This window comes from Phocoena phocoena, chromosome 11, assembly GCF_963924675.1.
Source record: "Phocoena phocoena chromosome 11, mPhoPho1.1, whole genome shotgun sequence".
Taxonomy (NCBI): Eukaryota; Metazoa; Chordata; class Mammalia; order Artiodactyla; family Phocoenidae; genus Phocoena; species Phocoena phocoena.
This window is the reverse complement of record NC_089229.1, coordinates 101,728,978-101,752,911: the sequence shown is the minus strand read 5'-3', so window position 1 is coordinate 101,752,911 and position 23,934 is coordinate 101,728,978. Positions and strand designations below refer to the sequence as shown.

The 23,934-nt window shown below is 42.4% G+C and overlaps 1 protein-coding gene across 1 annotated transcript in view; it reads right to left on the bottom strand.

The window, feature by feature from the left end:
* The window catches only part of BCL2L13 (BCL2 like 13), a 63,826-nt gene that overhangs the window by 30,758 nt on the left and 9,134 nt on the right, over positions 1-23,934 (bottom strand). Inside the window, exon 2 of the mRNA XM_065888240.1 lies at positions 21,724-21,894. Within this exon, the coding sequence (XP_065744312.1) occupies positions 21,724-21,844 (121 nt within the window). The 5' untranslated portion in view covers positions 21,845-21,894. The remainder of the gene's footprint in view (positions 1-21,723; positions 21,895-23,934) is intronic.

Genomic DNA, 23,934 nt, shown 5'->3' with positions numbered 1-23,934 from the left:
ATCAATGATGTTTATACAGAATCTGCTTTCAGTACTCTAACAGTCTGGACCAGCAGAAACAACCTTCTGACAGTTTAGATAATGCCAAGTGACATAAAGTGTCTGTTATAACACCAACAGTTACTCTCACTCTTCAATAGCTGCAAGAGAGAATGGCTTAATATCAATTGATCTAAAACTAAAATACAGAAACTTCCCTGGTGGTCCAGTGGTTAACAATCGTCTTGCAATGCAGGGGACACCGGTTCGATCCCTGGTCGGGGAACTAAGATCCCACATGCCGCAGGGCAACTAAGCCCACATGCTGCAACTACTGAGTCCACGTACCACAACTAGAGAGAAGCCCGCGCACCACAACAAGGAGCCTGCATGCTGCAACTAAGACCCGATGCAACCAATAAATAAATATTAAAAAAATAAAACTAAAAAATATATTTTTCCTGCACACATGTCCAACAGAGTTTCATTAATTTATATTAAAAAACACAGAAGGAAAGTTAATCTTTTAAATATAAGGGTACATTTCACAATAAATTCATCTGGGAAGTTTTACCAGGAAGCTACAGTCCTGAGTACCAGAAGGTCCCTGGTTTTCCAAATTTCCAGCAGATGTGACTGCCTCAAAGAGACTTGCCTTCAAACTTTTTCCAGGCTCAAATAATCTCTGGCGTGCTCAACAATGGAAGAATTTTGATCAGTCACTGCCATGAGCTACAGTGAACACAGTACTTTTAAGACAAACCCTTCTTTCTCTTACCTACCTGATCCTCCTTCACATGCACTTCCACAGCAGAAGCAGGGTGACCACCATGCTGAAGAGCTTGGGTTAGCCTTTTAAGTTCTGCAAAAACATCTCAAACGCAACATCGGCCAGCTTGCTTCTGACCTGTCCTTAATCAGAAACACAGAGCTCCTGAATATTTCAGACTCTTTCCAGGGAATACAGCCTGCTGGATGAACCTTTTTATAAGGCTTCCTGACAAGAGAAGTAGTCCCTCCATTCCTTGCATTCTAGATTTTATACTCAAATTAAGCTGGATCATCAGAAAAATCCCCAGATAATATTACCTATTTGTTATAACTGAGCTGCACTTTGGTGCCATTTCCTTAGCTTTTATCCACAGTTACATTAAGAAAGTGTCTTGAAATGTAATACAGTATTTGATATTGACATTTTCCACTGCATTTCTCTGTGCCTTATGTAATAAAGCTCTAAGTGAAAAAACAATTCTCTTAAAGAGTAACATTCCCCTTTAAAGACAACAGTATAGCTTCTGGTTATGGGAAAAAAATCCTGGGAACTAAACGCAGTAGTCCCCTGTGTGGTTTCAGTTACCCGCAATCAGCCACGGTTGGAAAATACTGAATAGTAAATTCTAGAAATAAAATTCATTACTTTTATATTACACACCGTTCTGATTAGTGTCGTGAAATCTGGTGGGGTCCCGCTCCATCCCACCTGAGACCTGAAACATACCCAGCATATCCAGACTGTATACACCACCCGCCCATTATTATAGGAAAACACCAGTACACACAGGGTTTGGTACTAACCGGCACCGTTTCAGGCATCCCCTGAGAATCTTGGACCATATTCCCCATGGAGAAGGACCTACTGTATACCTTCACTTATTTTTGGCTTTGCCTCAGAACCAAATTCACTGCTCAATGCTAGGATTACTGTATAGGACCCTATAGACTACATACCTATGATCTATTATTCCCACTATGGAAATGTAGAGTCTTCCTATTCTGACTTGATTGGAATTTATTTATTTATTCCCATTATGTATTAAATATAAGGCACATTAAATGATATATGATAAGAAATTTTTAAAAATTAATTCCTCTTCCCACCCAGTATGAACTCACTGCCAATTTCTTCACTAACAAAAAAGACATTTTTACCTAACCTGGACTGCTCTTCCTTTTCCTGATTATTTAATTCTGTCCACCCTGCAAGGACCAATTTTTTTAAATTAATTATTTATTTATGGCTGTGGTTGGGTCTTTGTCACTGTGCAGGGGCTTTCTCTAGTTGTGGCAAGTGGGGGCTTCTCTTTGTTGCGGAGCACGGGCTCTAGGCATGCGGGCTCGGTAGTTGTGTTTCGCAGGCTCTAGAACGCAGGCTCAGTAGTTGTGGCGCACGGGATTAGTTGCTCTGTGGCACGTGGGATCTTCCCGAACCAGGGTTCAAACCCATATACCCTGCATTGGCAGGCGGATTCCCAACCACTGAACCACCAGGGAAGTCCCAATTTTTTTTGGCTTCGCCAGGCGGCTTGCAGGATCTTAGTTCCCCTCCCAGGGATTGAACCCAGGCCCTCGGCAGTGAAAGTGCCGAGTCCTAACCACTGGACTGCCAGAGAATTCCCTGTAAGGAGCAATTTAAGTCTCTCTACTTTTCCACAGTAACTTCACTGACTACTTATGTATCACTGATGTTTGAACATGTATATCATTTAATCTGTGCCACATACTTTAACACTTAAATATATACTGTCTTATATACCATTCAATGATATTATAGTTTATTATCATTAATCTGACCTGATTACAAACTACAAAATATTTGAGGTAGTCCCTTTGTCCTAGACTTGGGTCAAGTAAGGACTAAAAAAGTACACGAATACTTGAGAACAATAGCTATCACTGTCACTGCGATGAAGACTCAAAGCGTTACGATGTATAACACAACTCTGCTGGAAAGAAAGGACACAAGAAAAAGACAAAAAAATAAAAGTTATAAGTAGATTCAGAGGAATTTAAAAAAGTTATCAGTATATTCTGAGGCTACCTCAAATGACAAAAGTTAAAAGAAATAAAGAAAATGAGTAGTCATTTTATGTAAGAGAGTAAGAATACAGAACAACTACCTACACAGGACAGTAACGAGAACATTTATTTATGGTGATGGATTGTGATGGAGAACACTGAGGAGGAGGAATGGAAAGAATAAGACCTCAACCACCATCTCCAAGCTTATGAGAGTTTTCAGAAATGACTTGCCCAAGCTCAAATAAATTATACAGAAACAAGATTAGAAAGTAGATATTCTGGTAAGTAAAATTATTACTGAATTCAAAAACATACAATTACAATTTTTGAAGTACAATGAATGAAAAATAAGGAATATATGAATGTTTTATCTGCCATCTGCCCCTTTCAGGAAAATCTGCACACCTAAGACACATACACACCCTCATACCCATCACAGCACCACCAATACCAACACCAGGCCGCAAAGTAAATGACAGGAATGTCTTGGTTACCGCATGCCTCATCCTGCCCGATTAAAGAAAAGCAGCTGATTAAAGGCGTACCTATTCTCATGAGACTAATGTGATGCTAATTACACACGACAAGTTGTCGTACTTGATAATAAGCCATGTGGAAAACCTAAACCAGAAAAAGTCTACTGCTGTCAGGATACAAAAGGCTATTTCTTTAATAACCAATGACACAGACAGATTCACTGCTTTTCACCCAACCAGCCCCCACCCCACCCTGATTTTCAAAAGCACAGAGCTATGCACTAGCACCAATGCAGCATAAATCCTGCACTATAAACCCAGAAAATATCTCAGAGATAAACAGACTTTAGTACACTAAAGCCCACCCAGCTCCGTGTCAGAAGAAGGGTCAGGTGAGTCAGCAATCATACTCCAGCCCTGACATGCACTCAAAATGAGTATCAGACCAACAAGCTTAGAAGAGCTCTATGTACGGCCTAGACCTTCCAGAGCAAATGCTTTCTAAATCTATGGCTCCCCAAACTGGGGCACAGTAAAATTACTGAGAGAATATTAAATAATAATGAAGCGATAATTAAAGATACAGATTCCCAGGACCCAGTATGGAGCATCTGGTTCAGTAGGTCTGGGGCAGGGCTCCATAATCTTTGTTTTAATAAGTGTTCAGGCAATTAGACTTGACAAATACTGCTCTTGACAACCCAAACAATTATAACCAAATAATTATAATCAAATTATAATCAAACATCTACTGAATAGTACGGACAACATAGTTCAATTATTCATTCAATAGAAAAAACAAATACTCCAAATGATACCATACTGGACGAGTAAGAAACCAGATTTTTAAGAAACAAATTCTGGACTTCCCCAGTGGTGCAGTGATTGGGAGTCTGCTTGCCAATGCAGGGGACACGGGTTTGAGCCCTAGTCTGGAAAGATCCCACATACCACAGAGCAACTAAGCCTGCATGCCACAACTACTGAGCCCGCATGCTGCAACTGCTGAAGCCCACATGCCCAGAGCCCACGCTCCACAACAAGAGAAGCCACCGCAATGAGAAGCCCGTGCACTGCAACGAAGAGTAGCCCCTGCTCGCCACAACTAGAGAAAGCTCACGCACAGCAACAAAGACCCAACACAGCTAAAAAAGAAAAAAAAAAAAAAAAAAAAAAAGAAACAACGGAATTCCAAAATAGTCAATCATAACAGTAGTTTTCAGGCTCCAGTGTTACCACATCCCCAGCTATCCTGCAGATTAGGGGAGAGATTTGAGGAAGGACGGATCTAAAGAGAAGAATGCAAAGAAAATCCAACGAGCACCCACTCAAACTCTGGGTTCATAGTAGTCAGGATCAAACATCTCCTGTTCCTGATAGAAAGAATGTAAAACAATTAAACAGTACACATCTCTGAAAATAATGAATTGTGAACCACTATTGGGATCGGGTTATGAGAACCTGTCTTGAAAAGTTGATTTGAGATGGTGATACTCCCCAAAGTGATCTACAGATTCAATGTAATCCCTATCAAAACTTCCAACTGCAGGGCTTCCCTGGTGGCACAACGGTTAAAAATCCGCCTGCCGATGCAGGGGACACAGGTTCGAGCCCTGGTCCAGGAAGATCCCACATGTCGCAGAGCAGCTAAGCCCGTGCGCCACAGCTACTGAGCCTGAACTCTAGAGCCCACGAGCCACAACTACTGAAGCCCATGCACCCTAGAGTCCGTGCTCCACAAGAGAAGCCACCGCAATGAGAAGCCCGTGCACCGCAGCAAAAGTAGCCCCCGCTCACTGCAACTACAGAAAGCCGCACACAGCAATGAAGAACCAACGCAGCCAAAAATAAATCAAATAAATTTATTTTAAATAAAAAAAGGATGTTCAACATCATTAGCTACTAGGGAAATGCATATTAAAACCACAATGAGGTGCCACTGCACACCACCAGTATAGCTATAATAACAAACATGGACAATAGCAAGTTTGGCAAAGGTGAAGAGAAACTGGAACCCTCATACACTGCTGGCGGGAATGGTACAGCCACTTTAGAAGACAGCTTGGTAGTTTCTTACAAAGCTAAACATACTCTTACCATACAGTCTAGCAATCATGTTCCTCGATATTGCCCAAATGAGCTGAAAACTTCTATCTACATAAAAACCTGCACATGAATGTTTATAACAGCTTTATATATAATTGCCAAAACTTGGAAGTAACCAAGATGTTCTTCAATAGGAGAATGGATAAAAAAACTATGGTACATCCACACAATGATATATTATTCAGCAATAAAAAGAAATGAGCAACCACAGTGAGATCCCACTTCACACCCGTTAGGATGACTGTTACAAAAAGAGAAGGAAACAACAAGCACTGGTGAGGGTGTGGAGTAACTGGAACCCCTGTGCATTGCTGACTGGAATGTAAAATGATGCAGCTACTGTGGGAAAAAAGGATGGCACGTCCTCAAAAAAATTAAACATAGAATGACCCACCAATTCTACACCTGGGTATATGCCCAAAAGAATTGAAAGCAGAGACTCAGACAGATTATTTGTACAGAAATGTTTATGACAGCATTGTTCACAATAGTCGACAGGTAGAAATAATCCAATATCCATCAGTAGACAAACAGATAAACAAAATGTGCTTATGCATACAATGTAGTATGATTCAGCATTAAGAAGGAGTAAAATTCTGAAACAGGCTACAACATGGATGAACCTTAAAGACATTATACTAAGCAAAATAAGCCAGACACAAAAGAATAAATATTGTGCGATTCCACTCAAATGAGATTCACAGAGACAGAAAGCAGAATAGTGTTTGCCTAGGGAGGGAGAGGAGGGGAGAATAGGGAGTTAGTGCCTAACGGCTGAACGAATAACAAGCCAGCATCACGACATGTATTTGACAGTCACATCACTAATTAACAGACATGAACTTCCTCTCCTTCCTAACCTAAGAAATGTCTCACTAAACCCCCATTAATGACTACAACATCAAGGTGCTCTGTATTAAAAGATGCAAAGTTGAACATAACAAGTTACCATCTGGCATCATATATGCAAGTCAACAGGACTTCCACTAGTCAGAATATATAATCTTGAACATATTCAACAAACTAACACAGTCTGGAAGAGCTGACAACTTCTGGAAAAGTTCAGAGTTAACTATTTATGGAAAAGTACATACCCAGCACATGACTCACTTAGGAAAAAATGAAAGCCATTTAACGTGACAGAAATCTGGAGTCATGAATAGGGTCACATCCTTTAGCCTCTTCTTTTCACACCTATTGCTTCATGAATTTGAAACCAAACCCTAACCACATTGCACCAATGCGTGCTACAACAGGCCCTATTTATAACAGCATGGCATAGAAGGGAGTTCTATATCACATTTTAGATAACAAATCGGACAGCAAAGCAGCAAAGACAGCAAGTAGAACCTAATTTTTCCTTCTAAGAAGTTAGCATACACATTTGTATTTATGTATTGACGTAATGCTCTGTACTTAGGCTTAAGGAAACAATACAAGGGTAACAACCAAATTTCAAAAACAAAACAAAAACGTCAAAGCAGGTAAACTCCTCAGATCCTACAATGTTCAGGTAGAAAAAAATTCTATGCTCAAGCAGGGGGGGAAAAGTATATCAACACAGGCTTATGTAATTGCTTAAGGTCCTCACAAACTTAATAACCACAGGGGTTGAAAAGACCTGGTTTTTTGTGAGCATGAAGTCTGTTACAGTTAAGAAATATCATAAATAAGTGGAATTTGGGTAGATGGGGAAGTACTTTATGTATTAGGGTGACCAACTCACCCAGTTTGCCCAGGATTCCCAGTTTTACTCACTCCTGGGCAAACTGGACAGCTGGTCACCCTGATGTGTAAATATGGGAGATATGTTAATTAGGACAGGGTAGTCTATGCTACAGTGATAAATAAAGCCAGCAATTTCAGCAACTTAACCCAAAGGTCCATCTCTCCCTTGTGCTCCATATCTAACCCGGGAAATTGGAGGCAAGGAAACTGTGTCATGCAGTCACTCAGCAACCCTGCCTGATGGTGGTCCTGCCCTACTACAGCTATGCCCTTAGGAACGTACATCCCCCTTAAATCCACAAGGCAAGGGAAAAAGAACGGGGAGGAGGCATACTGGCTCTTAAATGTCACAGCCTACAAGTGCCACAAACCCCATGCACTCACATTTCACTGGCTAGGACTAGTCGTATGGCCCTGCCTAAATGCAGTTTCCCAGGGGCCCGGGAAGGAGACCAGAACAGACAGGGGAAGCAGCAGGAACCACTACCAGAGAAGTCTACTATTCTAGAGCAGCTCAGCTCAAGGGGAAAAATACAGATAGGAATAAGCATAGCTCGTTTACAGTCCAAGGCAATGACAGACATGAGACACAACAGGTAATAGGATCAGGAAAACCAGCGGAAGTCTCTTTTGTAGAACAGCCTGAGGGAAAAGGGAGGAACTGTGGGTTCTCCATGTAAGAGGCAATGTGAGGAAGCTCAGTCTGCTTGTAGCATGCAAAACACATGACGGAGAAAACATGAAATGAAGGAGAAAGATCAGTAGACATTTGCAATACTTTGAGGCAGGACCTGAAGGATAATGGGAGAATCATCACAAAATTGAAACAGCTGATAACAGTTGACAAATAGGGAAGGAAGCAGAGATAAGAGTTAAAGGATGACCCCTGTGTTTCAAGCCTGGATAGCAGGTGGTACCCTTAACAAATCACTGTAAGAACAGAGGCTAGCTTAGAGAGGAAGATAAAAAACTGAGTTCTAGACCTGTGTGTCTAATAATATTACAGCCACTAGCCACATGCAGCTTTTTAAGTTTAAATAAAAATTAAATAAAATTAGGGCTTCCCTGGTGGCGCAGTGGTTAAGAATCCGCCTGCCAATGCAGGGGACACGGGTTCAAGCCCTGGTCTGGGAAGATCCCACGTGTCACTGAGCAACTAAGCCTGTGCACCACAACTACTGAGCCTGCACTCTAGAGCCCGTGCTCCACAACAAGCAAAGCCAGCACAATGAGAAGCCTGCGCACCGCATCGAAGAGTAGTCCCCACTCTCTACAACTAGAGAAAGCCCACGCGCAGCAACGAAGACCCAACACAGCCACTAAGTAAAATTTTTTTAAAAATTAAAAATTCCGTTTCTCAGTTGCACTAGTCATATTTCAAGCATTCACATGTGACTTGCGATTGTAATACTGAAAAGAGCAGATACAGAACATTTTCATCACTGCATAAAGTTCTATTAAATAGTGTTTTTCTAGACCTATCAGGCTATAACTAGCAGGGGAAGGTTTTAGAAACGTAAATGAAGCTAGAACTGGAAAGAAAATCTGCAGGCTGACAGATTGCCTTGTACCAGCAAACACTGGTGAACCACCTAAATACCGTACAGTAGGAGACTGTAGATATCTATTTATTGATGTGGACAGATATTCAAGTCTATTGTTAATTTTTTTAATGTTACAAAATGGCATGTACATGATCTCAGTTTTGTAAACCATAAATGTAAGTTTATATGTATCTATAAAAATGGGAAAATGTTAATATTTCATCATTTCAGTTACTGGATTATAGGATTTTTTCTTTTACTTTTTTACCTTTCTAAATACTTTCAAATACATATATATAACTTATACAATTAAAAAGAATTATTTTAGTAAAAAAAGAAATATGATCAAAGGAAACGGATTTGGGCTTAATATAAAAAAAGAACAGGGACTTCCCTGGTGGTGCAGTGGTTAAGAACCCGCCTGCCAATGCAGGGGACACGGGTTCGATCCCTGGTCCAGGAAGATCCCACATGCCACGGAGCAACTAAGCCTGTGTGCCACAACTACTGACTCCACGTGTCACAACTACTGATGCCCACGTGCCTAGAGCCCGCACTCCGCGACAAGAGAAGCCACCGCAATGAGACGCCTGCGCACCGCAACCAAGAGTAGCCCCCGCTTGCTTCAACCAGAGAAAGCCCGTGCAGAGCAATGAAGACCCAACGCAGCAAAAAATAAAAAAACAAAAACACAGCATTTAGTTTTGTGCATAAATAGACTGAGCTCCTCAATAATAATGAGAAAAACAATGTTTCTTCTGCACTGTCATTGGGGGTTAGCAAATTAGGGCCCACCAGCCAAACCTGCCCCCTACATATTTTTGCACAGCCCACAAACTAAGAATGGTTTTTACGTCTTTACATGCCTGAAAAAAAGGCAAGATTAGTACTTCATGACATGTAAAAATCACAGGAAATTCCGTGCCCGAAAATAAAGCATAACTGAGCCACGCTCACCCAGCCGTGCATTCCCCACGCTGCTCCAGCGACAGTGGAGACGAGCCACCCACAAAGCCCGCGCAGCAGGGACACGGCAGGGACACAAGGGCACTGTCACGCCCCCAGCCTCACTACACGTGTGCACGAGCACATGCCAACACAAGAACAGAGCTGGACTTGGGACATCGCGCTCCTCAGACACAGGGGAGCACAGATCATCCTGTCACCACACGAGACGGCACAGTCCTGGGTGGCCTGACTGTGCGAAGGAGCACGATGTGCGCCACTGCTGCCAGGCTGAAGGCGCTCATCACCGGATTCCCAACTCTGGACAGTCCATCAGAAAAATCAGAAAATTTTAAATGGAACATCTCATCACAAATTTCCTGGTGAAATAAGCAACGAAAACGAGGCCACAACCAAAGTTCCTAAGGGGCTCCACTGTTAGCCAAGGAAGGAAATTGTGTTTGACTGCAGCAGCTGAAGAAACGTGTCCAGAAAAAACAAAAGTTGAATACTATTCGTCTTTTGAAGAGAACAGCTGCTCCGTGAGTTCAGGACACTGAGAACAACATCAACAATTAACTGAACTACAAGGCGACGACTCTGAGGGGCCTTCCTCGGCCCCGACAGATGCCTGAGGCTCAGCGGTCACCTGTTCTAGGGGCAGCGCCGCGCCGGAACCGACTCAAGAGCCGCCACAGCCTGCAGAGAGCAACCACGCACGGGACGCCCGCAAAGAAGCCGTGGAGATGCGGATTCACCACACCCCAGAGCGGAACCCGCCAAGCTGTGTTCCTGATAGTGGCAAAACTGTGTGGAGCAGAAAAAGACGCATTTACAAGGACTGAAAATGCAAGGTATTTAACAGCTATGCTCATTCACTGCATTCCTCAGTAGGGACTCTGGAAAATATTTAAATCCATCCTGTATAATGAACCAGGAGTTTCAACAGTGAACTTCACTCGCTGTCATGGACTTAATCATTAGCTTCATGAATTCTGGTCAGAAGTCTAAGCTGGATATCCTGACATACCCTATCACACAGCAGTTCAATGTCTAAAGAGTGGCAGCATTTCACTGCAATTTTTTGAGCTCAAAAGTGACACCAAAGTTTTTCTGAGGAAGAAGAACCACCCTCAACCACTATTATCAAATGATGAGTAGCTTTGGAAACTAGCTTTCACTGCAGACTTGAAAATGTTTCTTAATGAACTAAAGCTAAAATCACAAGGCCTGCTGTTTGCCAACCCTGCCCTGAACAATGTCCCTAAGAGTCAATGGCACCCCCTTGGACTGAGAAGGCCGTCTTACCCAGGGACACACTGACTCCTGGGTCCACTGTTCCCTGGTGTGGGAGTTCATGTCACACAGGTAACAACCAGGAACCTATCCTTATCTTTAGCTACCACAGCCCATGAGACGGCAGCCCTAGGAGATCAGCAGGTTAGTCTAAATGCCCTTGTGTGGAGTACAAGAGACTGGTCTTGGCCTACATCCTGGAGGAACAGGGAGGAGGACGTGTGGCTACCAATACCTCCTGCTGAGTTGGATTACTACTACTGGTTAGGTGGAGCAATCCACACATGCTAAGGAAGAAAAATAAGTGATTATCTGAAAACAAGTCCTGCTAGTCCCTGTGGGACTTACTCGCTTGGCTGCACCTGGGGTCCTGAGGTAGATGGCTGGGATCAACACTGCAGAATCATTCTCTCCATCATGCTCATTTGGCTTCTGTGGATGATAACCGTAATCAGGTGTTACATGAAACGAATGGATTTCACTGCATGTAATCTGAGGGGTGGATGGCTGGGAGCGGCAGCCTGCTGTGAGCCCCAGGCATCCCTGTATGGCCTGACTGCCCTCTGACCGAGCCCTCTCCACAGCTGGCAGTGAAGGCAATCAGGCAGCCCCACCGACCACGTGGCTGCTCCCTCCTCGGCAAAGGGCACTTGACCTGCTTACTGTCAGCTGCAGATGGTGCTGAGCCTCAGGACTGGGCTCCTCAGCTGCCACGACTCCTGCTTGAAAGGCCACCACGTGGGTTCATGGCATTGCCCTATGGTCCTTGAGGGCAGGGGAACCACTGCCGCCACAGTCACACTCCTGCTGTTTGCTGGGCTAGAGTATTAAACTGTCTGGCTCTAATCCACTGAGTCCTGATGTCTACTCTGGGCACCTACGGAATTAGGAGGTTGAAGTATAAAAACCACTTATGTTTCATAAAATTAATTTCCAGAATCTTTCTCCCAAGCTGAAATATTGAAGACATAATCCCTGCCTCAGGGGACCCAACCATTTACGGAGTAAACACTATCAACACAGCTACTCAGCTGGACTCCCAGCAAGTCTATTATGATGGATGATCACTGAGTCTAAACACCTGAGTCTTAAAACAACAGAATCCAGCATTCTCAGAAGTTACAGTTAGTTCTTAAGACAATGTTTAGGGACTTCCCTGGTGGTCCAGTGGGTAAGACTATGCACTCCCAGTGCGGGGGGGGGGGGGGGGCGCCCAGGTTCAACCCCTAGTCGGGGAACTAGATCCCGCATGCATGCCGCAACTAAGAAGCCAGCATGCTGCAACTAAAGAGCCCGCGTGCCGCAACTAAGACCTGGCACAGCCAAAAAAAAAACACAATGTAAAAACCTAAAAAGATGTGCTACGTGGTATGACAACCTATAGGACACATATTTATTTTAAATGGCAAGCTCCTCATAAAAATATTACTCTGATTCAGCAGTTTGACTCTAGACAATTTAGAAAAGTAAATAACTGGGGAATAGTAAAAAGCAACACATAGAACCTCTCTTAACTACCCTCCACAAGTGATGTGCTGAGTTACAAGACCCACTGTGGGCTGAGCACATGTGTACAGGGCGTGTGCCTACCAAGAATCAGTTATCGTTCTCCCAGCCTGTTTAGGAAAGTTATACTGGGAATACTGGGATTTCCCTAGCGGTCCAGTGCTTAGGACTCTGTGCTTCCACTGTAGGGCGCACGGGTTCGATCCCTGATTAGGGAACTAAGATATCACAAGCTGCACAGCACGGCCAAAAAAAACCCATTATACTGGCCACTGAAATTCTGTAATTTATTTAAAATCACAGATATCATTGAAAGATGACATGCAAAGAGGCGTGATATTTCTATGAAAGCTAAATTAAATGTTTTGAGAAGTGGCTTTAAAAATACCACGTCAAATTGGGTGTGACAGAAACAACTAAAAGATTGGGGGGAATCATAAAAGTTTAGAACGACTCTTCACAGAAACTGCTTCACAAGTGTCTCTATGTTCTTGCTCCACTTTAAATAAGCATAAATTTAAAACTATAGGTAATAGATATGGAGGTACAGTTTATGGTAGAAAGATGACATGGACTTCCAATCAACAGACCCATATTCAACACCAAAATTGCTATGTACATTTATTAACATTTTAAGTTAGAATTTCTTATGATAAACTCTTTATTTAGGATAGCCTTTTTGCCTTAACTTTTTCAATTAAATTCCTACCACCACTGTTAGTCACCTAGGTGGCCTGGTGGATAAGACTCTGAGCTCCCAATGCAGGGGTCCAGGTTCAATCTCTGATCAGTGAATTAGATCCCACAAGCCGCAACTAAAAGATCCCACACGCACAACTAAGATCATGTGTGCCACAACTAACACATGGCGCAGCCAAATAAATAAATAAATATTTTTAAAACATTAAAAAAAGGGGGTGGTGCTCTGTGGTAAACCAAAAACTGTACACAGCAGTGCTACTGATGTTTAAGATGACACAAACATGTAACAACGGAGATAAAATACACAAACATGCAAACATGTTTTAAGATAAAAACAGTGAAAAAAATCGCAAATAACTGACTACAACTATTTGAAAGCCATGTGCATACTGATTAATATCAGAGGACAACAGAGAGTAAAATAGCTGCTGTGTGAGTTTGCTGAAATAATCAATATTTCATATCACATTTTCTTTTATGAGTTTGTTTGTTTTGCGGTACGCGGGCCTCTCACTGCTGTGGCCTCTCCCGTTGCGGAGCACAGGCTCCAGACACACAGGCCCAGCGGCTATGGCTCACGGGCCTAGCCGCTCCGCGGCATGTGGGATCCTCCCGGACCGGGGCACAAACCCGCGTCCCCTGCATCGGCAGGCGACTCTCAACCACAGCGCCACCAGGGAAGGTCCTTTTATGAGTTTTTAAAGCCATTTTGAAGTAATTTTGTTTAAACAGCAGCCTACCTCAGGGTACTTAAAATATGATTCGAAGTTTAAAAACAGAACACACCCAGTAGTTACAATGTCAGCATTTCAATGAACTTTCTTAGGACATCTTTGGTCATCCCTCGTGCTAGAAGGGTACTGGAGCCCATCATTTCTCGATCTCAATATTACCCTTTTTTACAAATTTTATTTATTTTTAAACATCTTATTATTTTTTTAACATCTTTATTGGAGTATAATTGCTTTACAATGGTGTGTTAGTTTCTGCTTTATAACAAAGTGAATCAGCTATACATATACATATATCCCCATATCTCCTCCCTCTTGCGTCTCCCTCCCACCCTCCCTATTCCACCCCTCTAGGTGGTCACAAAGCACCGAGCTGATCTCCCTGTGCTATGTGGCTGCTTCCAACTAGCCATCCATTTTACATTTGGTAGTGTATATAAGTCAGCGCTACTCTCTCATTTCGTCCCAGCTTACCCTTCCCCCTCCCCATGTCCTCAAGTCCATTCTCTACGTCTATGTCTTTATTTCTGTCCTGCCCCTAGGTTCATCAGAACCCATGTTTTTTTTTTAAGATTCCATATATATGTGTTAGCATATGGTATTTGTTTTTCTCTTTCTGACTTACTTCACTCTGTATGACATACTCTAGGTCTATCCACCCCACTACAAATAACTCAATTTCGTTTCTTTTATGGCTGAGGAATATTCCATTGAACATATGTGCCACACCTTATCCATTCATCTGTCGATGGACACTTAGGTTGCTTCCATGTCCTGGCTATTGTAAATAGTGCTGCAGTGAACATTGGGGGGCGTGTGTCTTTTTGAATTATGGTTTTCTCTGGGTATATGCCCAGTAGTGGGATTGCTGGATCATATGGTAATTCTATTTTTAGTTTTTTAAGGAACCTCCATACTCTTCTCCCTAGTGGCTGTATCGATTTACATTCCCACCAACAGTGCAGGAGGGTTCCCTTTTCTCCACACCCTCTCCAGCATTTATTGTTTGTACATTTTTTGATGATGGTCATTCTGACCGGTGTGAAGTGATACCTCACTGTAGTTTTGATTTGCATTTCTCAAATGATTAGTGGTGTTGAGCATCTTTTCCTGTGTTTGTTGGCAATCTGTATGTCTTCTTTGGAGAAATGTCTATTTAGGTCTTCTGCCCATTTTTGGATTGGGTTGTTTGGTTTTTTGATATCAAGCTGCATGAGCTCCTTGTATATTCTGGAGATTAATCCTTTGTTACTTTGTTTGCAAATATTTTCTCCCATTCTGAGGGTTGTCTTTTTGCCTTGTTTATGCTTTCCTTTGCTGTGCCAAAGCCTTTAAGTTTCATTAGGTCCCCTTTATTTCCTTTTCTTTAGGAGGTGGGTCAAAAGGGATCTTGCTGTGATTTATGTCATAGAGTGTTCTGCCTGTTTTCCTCAAAGAGTTTTATAGTGTCTGGCCTTACATTTAGGTCTTTAATCCATTTTGAGTTTATTTTTGTGTATGGTGTTAGGGAACGTTCTAATTTCACTGTTTCACATGCAGCTGTCCAGTTTTCCAAGCACCACTTACTGAAGAGGCTGTCTTTTACCAATGTATATCCTTGCCTCCTTTATCAAAGATAAGGTGACCATATGCGCATGGGTTTATCTCTGGGCTTTCTATCCTGTTCTATTGATCTATATTTCTGTTTTTGTGCCAGTACCATACTGTCTTGATTACTGTAGCTTTGTACTATAGTCTGAAGTCCAGGAGCCTGATTCCTCCAGCTCCGTTTTTCTTTCTCAAGATTGCTTTGGCTATTCAGAGTCTTTTCTGTTTCCAAATTGTGCAATATTTTTTCTAGTTCTGTGAAAAATGCCATTGGTAGTTTGATAGGGATTGCACTGAATCTGTAGACTGCTTTGGGCATTATAGTCATTTCCACAATGTTGATTATTCCAATCCAAGAACATGGTATATCTCTCCATCTGTTTGTATCATCTTTAATTTCTTTTAACAGTGCCTTATGGTTTTCTGCATACAAGTCTTTTGCCCCCTTAGGTAGGTTTATTCCTAGGTATTTTATTCTTTTTGTTGCAGTGGTAAATGGGAGTGTTTCCTTAATTTCTCTTTCAGATTTCATCATTAGTGTATAGGGATGCGAGAGATTTCTGTGCATTAATTTTGTACCCTGCTACTTTACCAAATTCATTGATTAGCTCTAGTAGTTTTCTGGTAGCATCTGTAGGATTCTCTATGTACAGTATCATATCATCTGCAGACAGCGACAGTGTTACTTGTTCTTTTCCGATTTGGATTCCTTTTTCTTTTTCTTCTCTGATTTCTGTGGCTAAAAGTTCCAAAACTATGTTAAATAATAGTGGTGAGAGTGGGCAACCTTGGCAACCTTGTCTTGTTCCTGATCTTAAGAGGAAATGGTTTCAGTTTTTCACCACTGAGAACGATGTTGGCTGTGAGTGTGTCATATATGGCCTTTATTATGTTGAGGTAGGTTCCCTCTATGCCTACTTTCTGGAGAGTTTTTTATCATAACTGGGTGTTGAATTTTGTCAAAAGCTTTTTCTGCATCTTTTTCTGATCATATGGTTTTTATCCTTCAATTTGTTAATATGGTGTATCCCACTGATTGATTTGCATATACTGAAGAATCCTTGCATTCCTGGGATAAACCCCACTTGATCATGGTGTATGATCCTTTTAATGTGCTATTGGATTCTGTTTGCTAGTATTTTGTTGAGGACTTTTGCATTTATGTTCATCAGATTCTGGCCTGTAGTTTTTTTTGTGACATCTTTGTCTGGTTTTGGTATCAGGGTGATGGTGGCCTTGTAAAATGAGTTTGGGAGTGTTCCTCCGTCTGTTATATTTAGGAAGAGTTTGATAAGGATAGGTGTTAGCTCTTCTCTGAATGTTTGATAGAATTCACCTGTGAAGCCATCTGGTCCTGGGCTTTTCTTTCTTTTTCTTTTTTCTTTTCTTTTTTTTTTTTTGTGGTACGCGGGCCGCTCCCATTGCGGAGCACAGGCTCTGAACACACAGGCTCAGCAGCCATGGCTCACGGGCCCAGCCGCTCCGCAGCATGTGGGATCTTCCTGGACCGGGGAACGAACCCACGTCCCCTGCATCGGCAGGCAGACTCTCAACCACTGCGCCACCAGGGAAGCCCCTGGGCTTTTTGATGGAAGATTTTTAATCACAGTTGCAATTTCAGTGCTTGTGATTCATCTGTTTATATTTTCTATTTCTTCCTGGTTCAGTCTCAAAGTTTGTGCTTTTCTAAGAACTTGTCCACTTCTGCCAGGTTGCCCATTTTATTGGAATATAGTAGCTTGTAGTAATCTTTCATGATCCTTTGTATTTCTGCAGTGTCAGTTGTTACTTCTCCTTTTTCATTTCTAATTCTGTTGACTTGAGTCTTCTCCCTTTGTTTCTTGATGAGTCTGGCTAATGGTTTATCAATTTTGTTTATCTTCTCAAAGAACAAACTTTTATTTTTATTGCTCTTTGCTACTGTTTCCTTCATTTCTTTTTCATTTATTTATGATCTGCTTTTTATGCTTTCTTTCCTTTTGCTAACTTTTTTGTTGTTCTTCTTCTTCTTTCTCTAATTGCTTTAGGTGTAAGGTTAGGTTGTTTGAGGTTTTTCTTGTTTCTTGAGGTAGGACTGTATTGCTATAAACTTCCCTCTTAGAACTGCTTTTGCTGCATCCCATAGGTTTTGGGTAGTTGTGTTTTCATTGTCATTTCTTTCTAGGTATTTTTTTGATTTCCCCTTTGATTTCTTCAGTGATCTCCTGGCTATTTAGTAATGTGTTGTTTAGCCTCCATGTGTTTGTATTTTTTACAGTTTTTTTCCTGTAACTGATATCTACTCTCATAGCATTGTGGTTGGAAAAGATCTTGATACGATTTCAGCTTTCTTAAATTTACCAAGGCTTGATCTGTGACCCAAGACATGATCTATCCTGGAGAATGTTCCATGAGCACTTGAGAAGAAAGTGTATTCTGTTGTTTTTAGATGGAATGTCCTATAAATATCAATTAAGTCCATCTTGTTTAATGTGTCATTTAAAGTTTGTGTCTCCTTATTTATTTTCATTTTGGATGATCTGTCCATTGGTGAAGGTGGAGAGTTAAAGTCCCCTACTATTATCGTGTTACTGTCTATTTCCCCCTTTATGGCTGTTAGCATTTGCCTTACGTATTGAGGTGCTCCTGTGCTGGGTGCATAAATATTTACAATTGTTAAATCTTCTTCTTGGATCGATCCCTTGATCATTTGTAGTGTCCTTCTTTGTCTCTTGCAATAGTCTTTATTTTAAAGTCTATTTTGTCTGACATGAGAATTACTACTCCAGCTTTCTTTTGATTTCCATGTGCATGGAGTATCTTTTTTTTCCCATCCCCTCACTTTCAGTCTGTATGTGTCCCTAGGTTTGAAGTGGGTCTCTTGTAGACAGCTTATATATGGGTCTTGTTTTTGTATCCATTCCACCAGTCTATGTCTTTTGGTTGGAGCATTTAATCCATTTACATTTAAGGTAATTATCAATATGTATGTTCCTATTACCATTTTCTTAACTGTTTTGGGTTTGTTTTTATAGGTCTTTTCCTTCTCTTGTTTTTCCTGCCTAGAGAAGTTCCTTTCCCATTTGTTTTAAAGCTGGTTTGGTGGTGCTGAATTCTCTTAACTTTTGCTTATCTGTAAAGGTTTTAATTTCTCCATTGAATCTGAATGAGATCCTTCCTGGGTAGAGTAATCTTGGTTGTAGGTCTTCCCTTTTCATCACTTTAAATATGTCCTGCCACTTCCTTCTGGCTTGCAGAGTTTCTGCTGAAAGATCCCCTGTTAACCTTATGGGGATTCCCTTGTATGTTATTTGTTGCTTTTCCCTTGCTGCTTTTAATATTTTTTCTTTGTATTTAATTTTTGATAGTTCGATTAATATGTGTCTCCGTGTGTTTCTCTTTGGACTTATCCTGTATGGTACTCTCTGTGCTTCCTGGAGTTGACTATGTCCTTTCCCACGTTAGGGAAATTTTCAACTATAATGTCTTCAAATATTTTCTGAGACGTTTTCTTCTTCTCCTCTTCTTCTGGACCCCTATAATTCAAATGTTGGTGCGTCTAATGTTGTCCCGAGGTCTCTGAGACTGCCTTCAATTCCTTTCATTCTTTTTTCTTTATTCTGCTCCCTGGCAGTTATTTCCACCACTTTATCTTCCAGCTCACTTATCCGTTCTTCTGCCTCAGTTATTGTGTTATTGATTCCTTCTAGAGTATTTTTAATTTCAGTAATTGTGTTGTTCATCACTGTTTGTTTGCTCTTTAGTTCTTCTAGATCCTTGTTAAATTTTTCTTGTATTTTCTGCATTCTGTTTCTGAGATTTTGGATCATCTTTACTATCATTACTCTGAATTATTTTTCAGGTAGGTTGCCTATTTCATCTTCATTTATTTGGTCTTGTAGGTTTTTAACCTTGCTCCTTCATCTGTAACATATTTTTTTGTCATTTCTTTTTTTTGATGATTGGTGCTGTATTCCTGTCCTACTGGTTGTTTGGCCTGAAACATCCAGCACTGGAGTTTGCAGGCAGTTGGATAGAGCTGGGTCTTGGTGCTGAGATGAGGACCTCCAGGAGGCCTCACTCCGACTGATATTCCCTGGGGTCTGAGGTTCTCTGTTAGTCCAGAGGTTTGGACTTGGAGCTCCCACCACAGGAGCTTGGGCCTGATATCGGGCCTGGGAACCAAGATCCTACAAGCTGCATGGCACAGAAAAAAAAAAAAGAAAGAAAGACAAAAAGGAGCAGTACAATATCAAAAAATAAAAAACAAAATAAAATTAATAAGATAAAAAATGTATTAGGACAAATAAAACTATAATTGAAACAACTGCAATAAGGTAAAATAAAACCACAGCGGAAAAAAGAAAGAAAAAAAAAGTGCCTTGGCCTTGGGGGGGTAGTTTAGGCGGGGTGTGAAACTTAGGCAGGGCTGGGGTTTAGGGTAGGGTGGGACTTTGGCGGTGGGGGGGGGGGTGAGTGTGGGGCAGAGCTTAGGCAGGGTGACCTTCAGTGTGGGGCGGGGCCTCTGCTTAGGACCTGCCCAGAAGGTGAGAGGCAGCACGTGGAAAGGAGGGCCTCTGGAGTGTGGGGTTCTGGAGTCTGGAGGTAGGGCCCTGAGTGAGCATGTGTGGGTGGGGCTTAGGCCCAGCACATTGGAGGGGGTCTCAGGGGGGGTCTCTGAGTGTAGAGGTGGGGCCCTGGCTGGGGGTGCAGGGGCGGGGCTTGGGCTCTGCACAGCAGGAGGGAGGCTCCGAGGGCAGAGGATTAGGCCTGGAGCCCAACAGGCTCCCCAGTGCCTGAGTAGACAGGGAAAGTGCTGGCCCAGTTCCCATCCATTCCTTCGCACCCCTCCCCCACCGTCTCCCCCAGGGTCTTCCCAGTCGCTGCTGGACCCCTAACTGTGGGTGGGTCCCGCTGGGTGTAGGAACTCCTCCCCTCCCCCAGCCACCCCTCAGGGGTGCCGGTCCTGGAGGTCTGGCCTTTACTTTTGCTCCCCCTTCCCTGCCTCCCACTCCCTCAGGACCCGCCTGGCTGGAGGGGGCCTGGGTGGGCAGAGGATCAGGCTGGGGACCTCAACAGCTTCCCAGGGGCCCAAGTGGACAGGGGAAACCTGGCCATGCCCCCTTTTGATCCTCTGCCCTCCCAATGGTTCCCCAATTTCCCTCTTCGGGCGTGGGATCCCTTCCCCTCCCCCAGCCACCCCTCAGGGGCTCCTGTCCCATCCGGCCTCCACTTCTCCTCCCCCTTCACTCCCCCTACGCCCACGTCCTCCCCAGTCGCTGGGGGTTCCTCTCGTCCCCTTAGGTGTCCGTGGTCCCCCACTGGTGCCTGGTAGGTGCCCTAGTTGTGAGGAGACATGAATTCGTGTCGTCCTAGTACCAACACTACCCATTCTTGAGCTAAAACAGCAGCAATAAGAACTACCTCCATGGCTGTAGTAAAAATCTATGGATAAGACTATTTAAGATGATGATGTTGCATCTTAACAAAGAAGATTAATTCAGCCTCTAGTAACTGTTTTAAGCTTCGTTTGGCAAATCATTTAAAGAAGGACATATACAACTTCGCGATATAAAGAACTGCGCTAAAAACTCTCTAAGTCTGATCGACTGTTTACATCTAATATCCCTATTACTATATATAAAATAAACAACAAAGACCTACTGTATAGCACAGGGAACTCTACTCCATATTTTGTGATAACCTATAAGGTAAAAGAATCTGAAAAAAAAAGATATATATGTGTATATATATAACTGAATCACTTTGCTGTACACCTGAAACTAACACAAGATTGTAAATCAACTATACTTCAATTAAAAAAAAACCCTAATAGCCTTGAAAAAAGGTGATTTGAGGAACTTAACTGTGTTATAAACTTTAAAAATAATTATATAATTCTAATCTATGGCTTGCTAAGTATGAAATCTCTAAAGGCAGATGGGTTTCTGTTTATTTACATTTTTCCCTGTACCAATGGCAATCATTTAAAATATGGAGCTCTTGGGAATTCCCTGGTGGTCCAGTGGTTAGGACTCCAGGCTTCCACTGTAGGGTCCATGGGTTCAATCCCTGGTCAGGGAACTAAGATCCCGCAAGCCGCATGGTACGGCCAAAAAATAAATAAATAAAATAAAATATAGAGCTCTTAAAAAACATGAAAAGTCATGCTTGTGGGAATGGATGAGGGGATGGGAAGGGATGGAGTGGCTCTTATTCTTTAAGAGCCTATTAGTATTATTCAATCTTATAACCAGAGCTATAAGTTACTTAGATACATATAATTTTGCACACATGAAGTAATTATTACTACTTAATACAACCACCACAAGCCAAAGATAATACCTTGGGGTGAGGAAAGATGTTGCTCCTGCAGCTTCTCCAGAGAGAGGAGTCCCAAGTAGCTGAGGACAACATACTTTGTTTCATAGTGAAATCCTAGAGGCACAGTAGTAGAGGACGCCATGGGGTCGGCTGGCAGAGCTCCGGAAAGGTCTACTTACAGATGTGTAAAACCTAAAAACATAAAAGTATTTTTTCAGTTTAAAGTTTATTACAGGGGCTTCCCTGGAGACACAGTAGTTAAGCATCCACCTGCCAATGCAGGAGACATGGGTTTGAGCCCTGGTCCAGGAAGATCCCACATGCCGCGGAGCAACTGAGCCCATGCGCCACAAATACTGAGCCTGTGCTCTAGAGCTCGCGAGCCACAACTACTGAGCCCACGTGCCACAACTCCTGAAGCCCGCACGCCTAGAGGCCATGGTCTGCAACAAGAGAAGTCACCACAAAGAAGAGTAGCCCCTGCTCACCGCAACTAGAGAAAGCCCATGCATAGCTACGAAGACCCAACACAGCCAAAAATAAAGTAAAAATAAATAAACGTATAAAAAGAAAATAAATAAAGTTTATTACATGCCAGTACATTTTCCCATTGACTCCAACTATTCAACTAAATACCAAAATAAATATTTCTTGGCCTTTTTTTCCTCAGTAATCTTTAAAAAACATAATTCAATTTATTGACAAGTAGGAATTTATTTATTCGAGTATCAGATCAAAAGCAAATTTCTGGGCTCCCCTCATGAGGCAGTAGTTAAGAATCCACCTGCCAACACAGGAGACATGGGTTCGAGCCCTGGTCCGGGAAGATCCCACACGCCGCGGAACAACTAAGCCCATGCACCACAACTACTGAGCCTGCGCTCTAGAGCCTGTGAGCCACAACTACTGAAGGCCACGTGCCTAGAGCCCGTGCTCCTGAACAAGAAGCCACTGCAATGAGAAGCCCACGCACCGCAACGAAGAGTAGCCCCTGCTCGCCACAACTAGAGAGCGCCCGCACAGCAACAAAGACCCAACGCAGCCAAAAATAATAAATAAAAATAATAAAGTTCCCTTAAAAAAAAAAGCAAATTTCCCTTTCTACCTCTCCCTAGTTACTCTATTTTCACCTATGTGGCAAAAACACTAGCTCTGCCCTCTCTTTACCTTCCCCTCAGAGCCAGCATATGTTCTCTTATTTCTTTTACTAATAAAGCCTACTAAATTTCAGCTACGTCCATGGCCACACAGCTGCAAACAACATTTCCCTGTTTCCTTTACAGCTTCCTGTGCTACAAGATTAGCCTGAGCCTGAGGAAGAAGAGCAGAAGTTACATGTGCAGTGTGGTGGTGGCGGGGGTCTCTCCTTGAAGACTTCCTCTTTCCTCCTCTCTGGGTTTGAAATGTGCATATGGCAGACACCTCACTCTGACATGCAAACAAGGACACCACTCCAGGGGACAGCACAAGACAGAAGGGACCTGGGTCCCTGAATGACCCTGTGGAGCAGAGCTGCCCTGCCCGCCTTGACCACTAGGCTCTGACTCCTATTCAAGCCACTTTATTCTGAATGTCTTCAATAGGTACTTTAACTTGTACCCTAATCAATGCAAGTAAAATTCACTTCTCCATGTGGACTTAACAGTTGTTTTACATACCATGTACCCCCCTTTTTAAAAGACATACTCTCTTAGCAACTTTCAAATATGCAAGGCAGAATTATATACTATAGTCACCAGACTGTACATTACATCCCCAGGACTTATTTATTTCACAATCAGAAGTTTGTATCTTTTGACCCCTACTACATACCTTAATAGTTGTTTCAAACCAAAATGTCTTATTAAGAAGTTTCCAAATAATTGTTTTCTACTGAAAACAACGATATAGACTCTTTTAAGATCTTAAGAAATATCTGTGCATTGGGCACAAAGGCTTAAGATCAATCGCCTGCCCTCAGGAGTTTTCTATCAAGTCGAGGAAAACAAAAGCGTAGAAACAAATAAGAACAATAAAATTCTGTGATACGAGTCAGTATACATGAGTGGGAGGGGCAACCCAAAACAATGAACAGGTAATTCTCTTGAGAGAAAGAAAAAAGAAGTGGAGGGCTTCCCTCGTGGCACAGTGGTTAAGAATCTGCCTGCCAATGCAGGGGACACGGGTTCAAGCCCTGGTCTGGGAAGATCCCACATGCCGCAGAGCACCTAAGCCCGTGCGCCACAACTACTG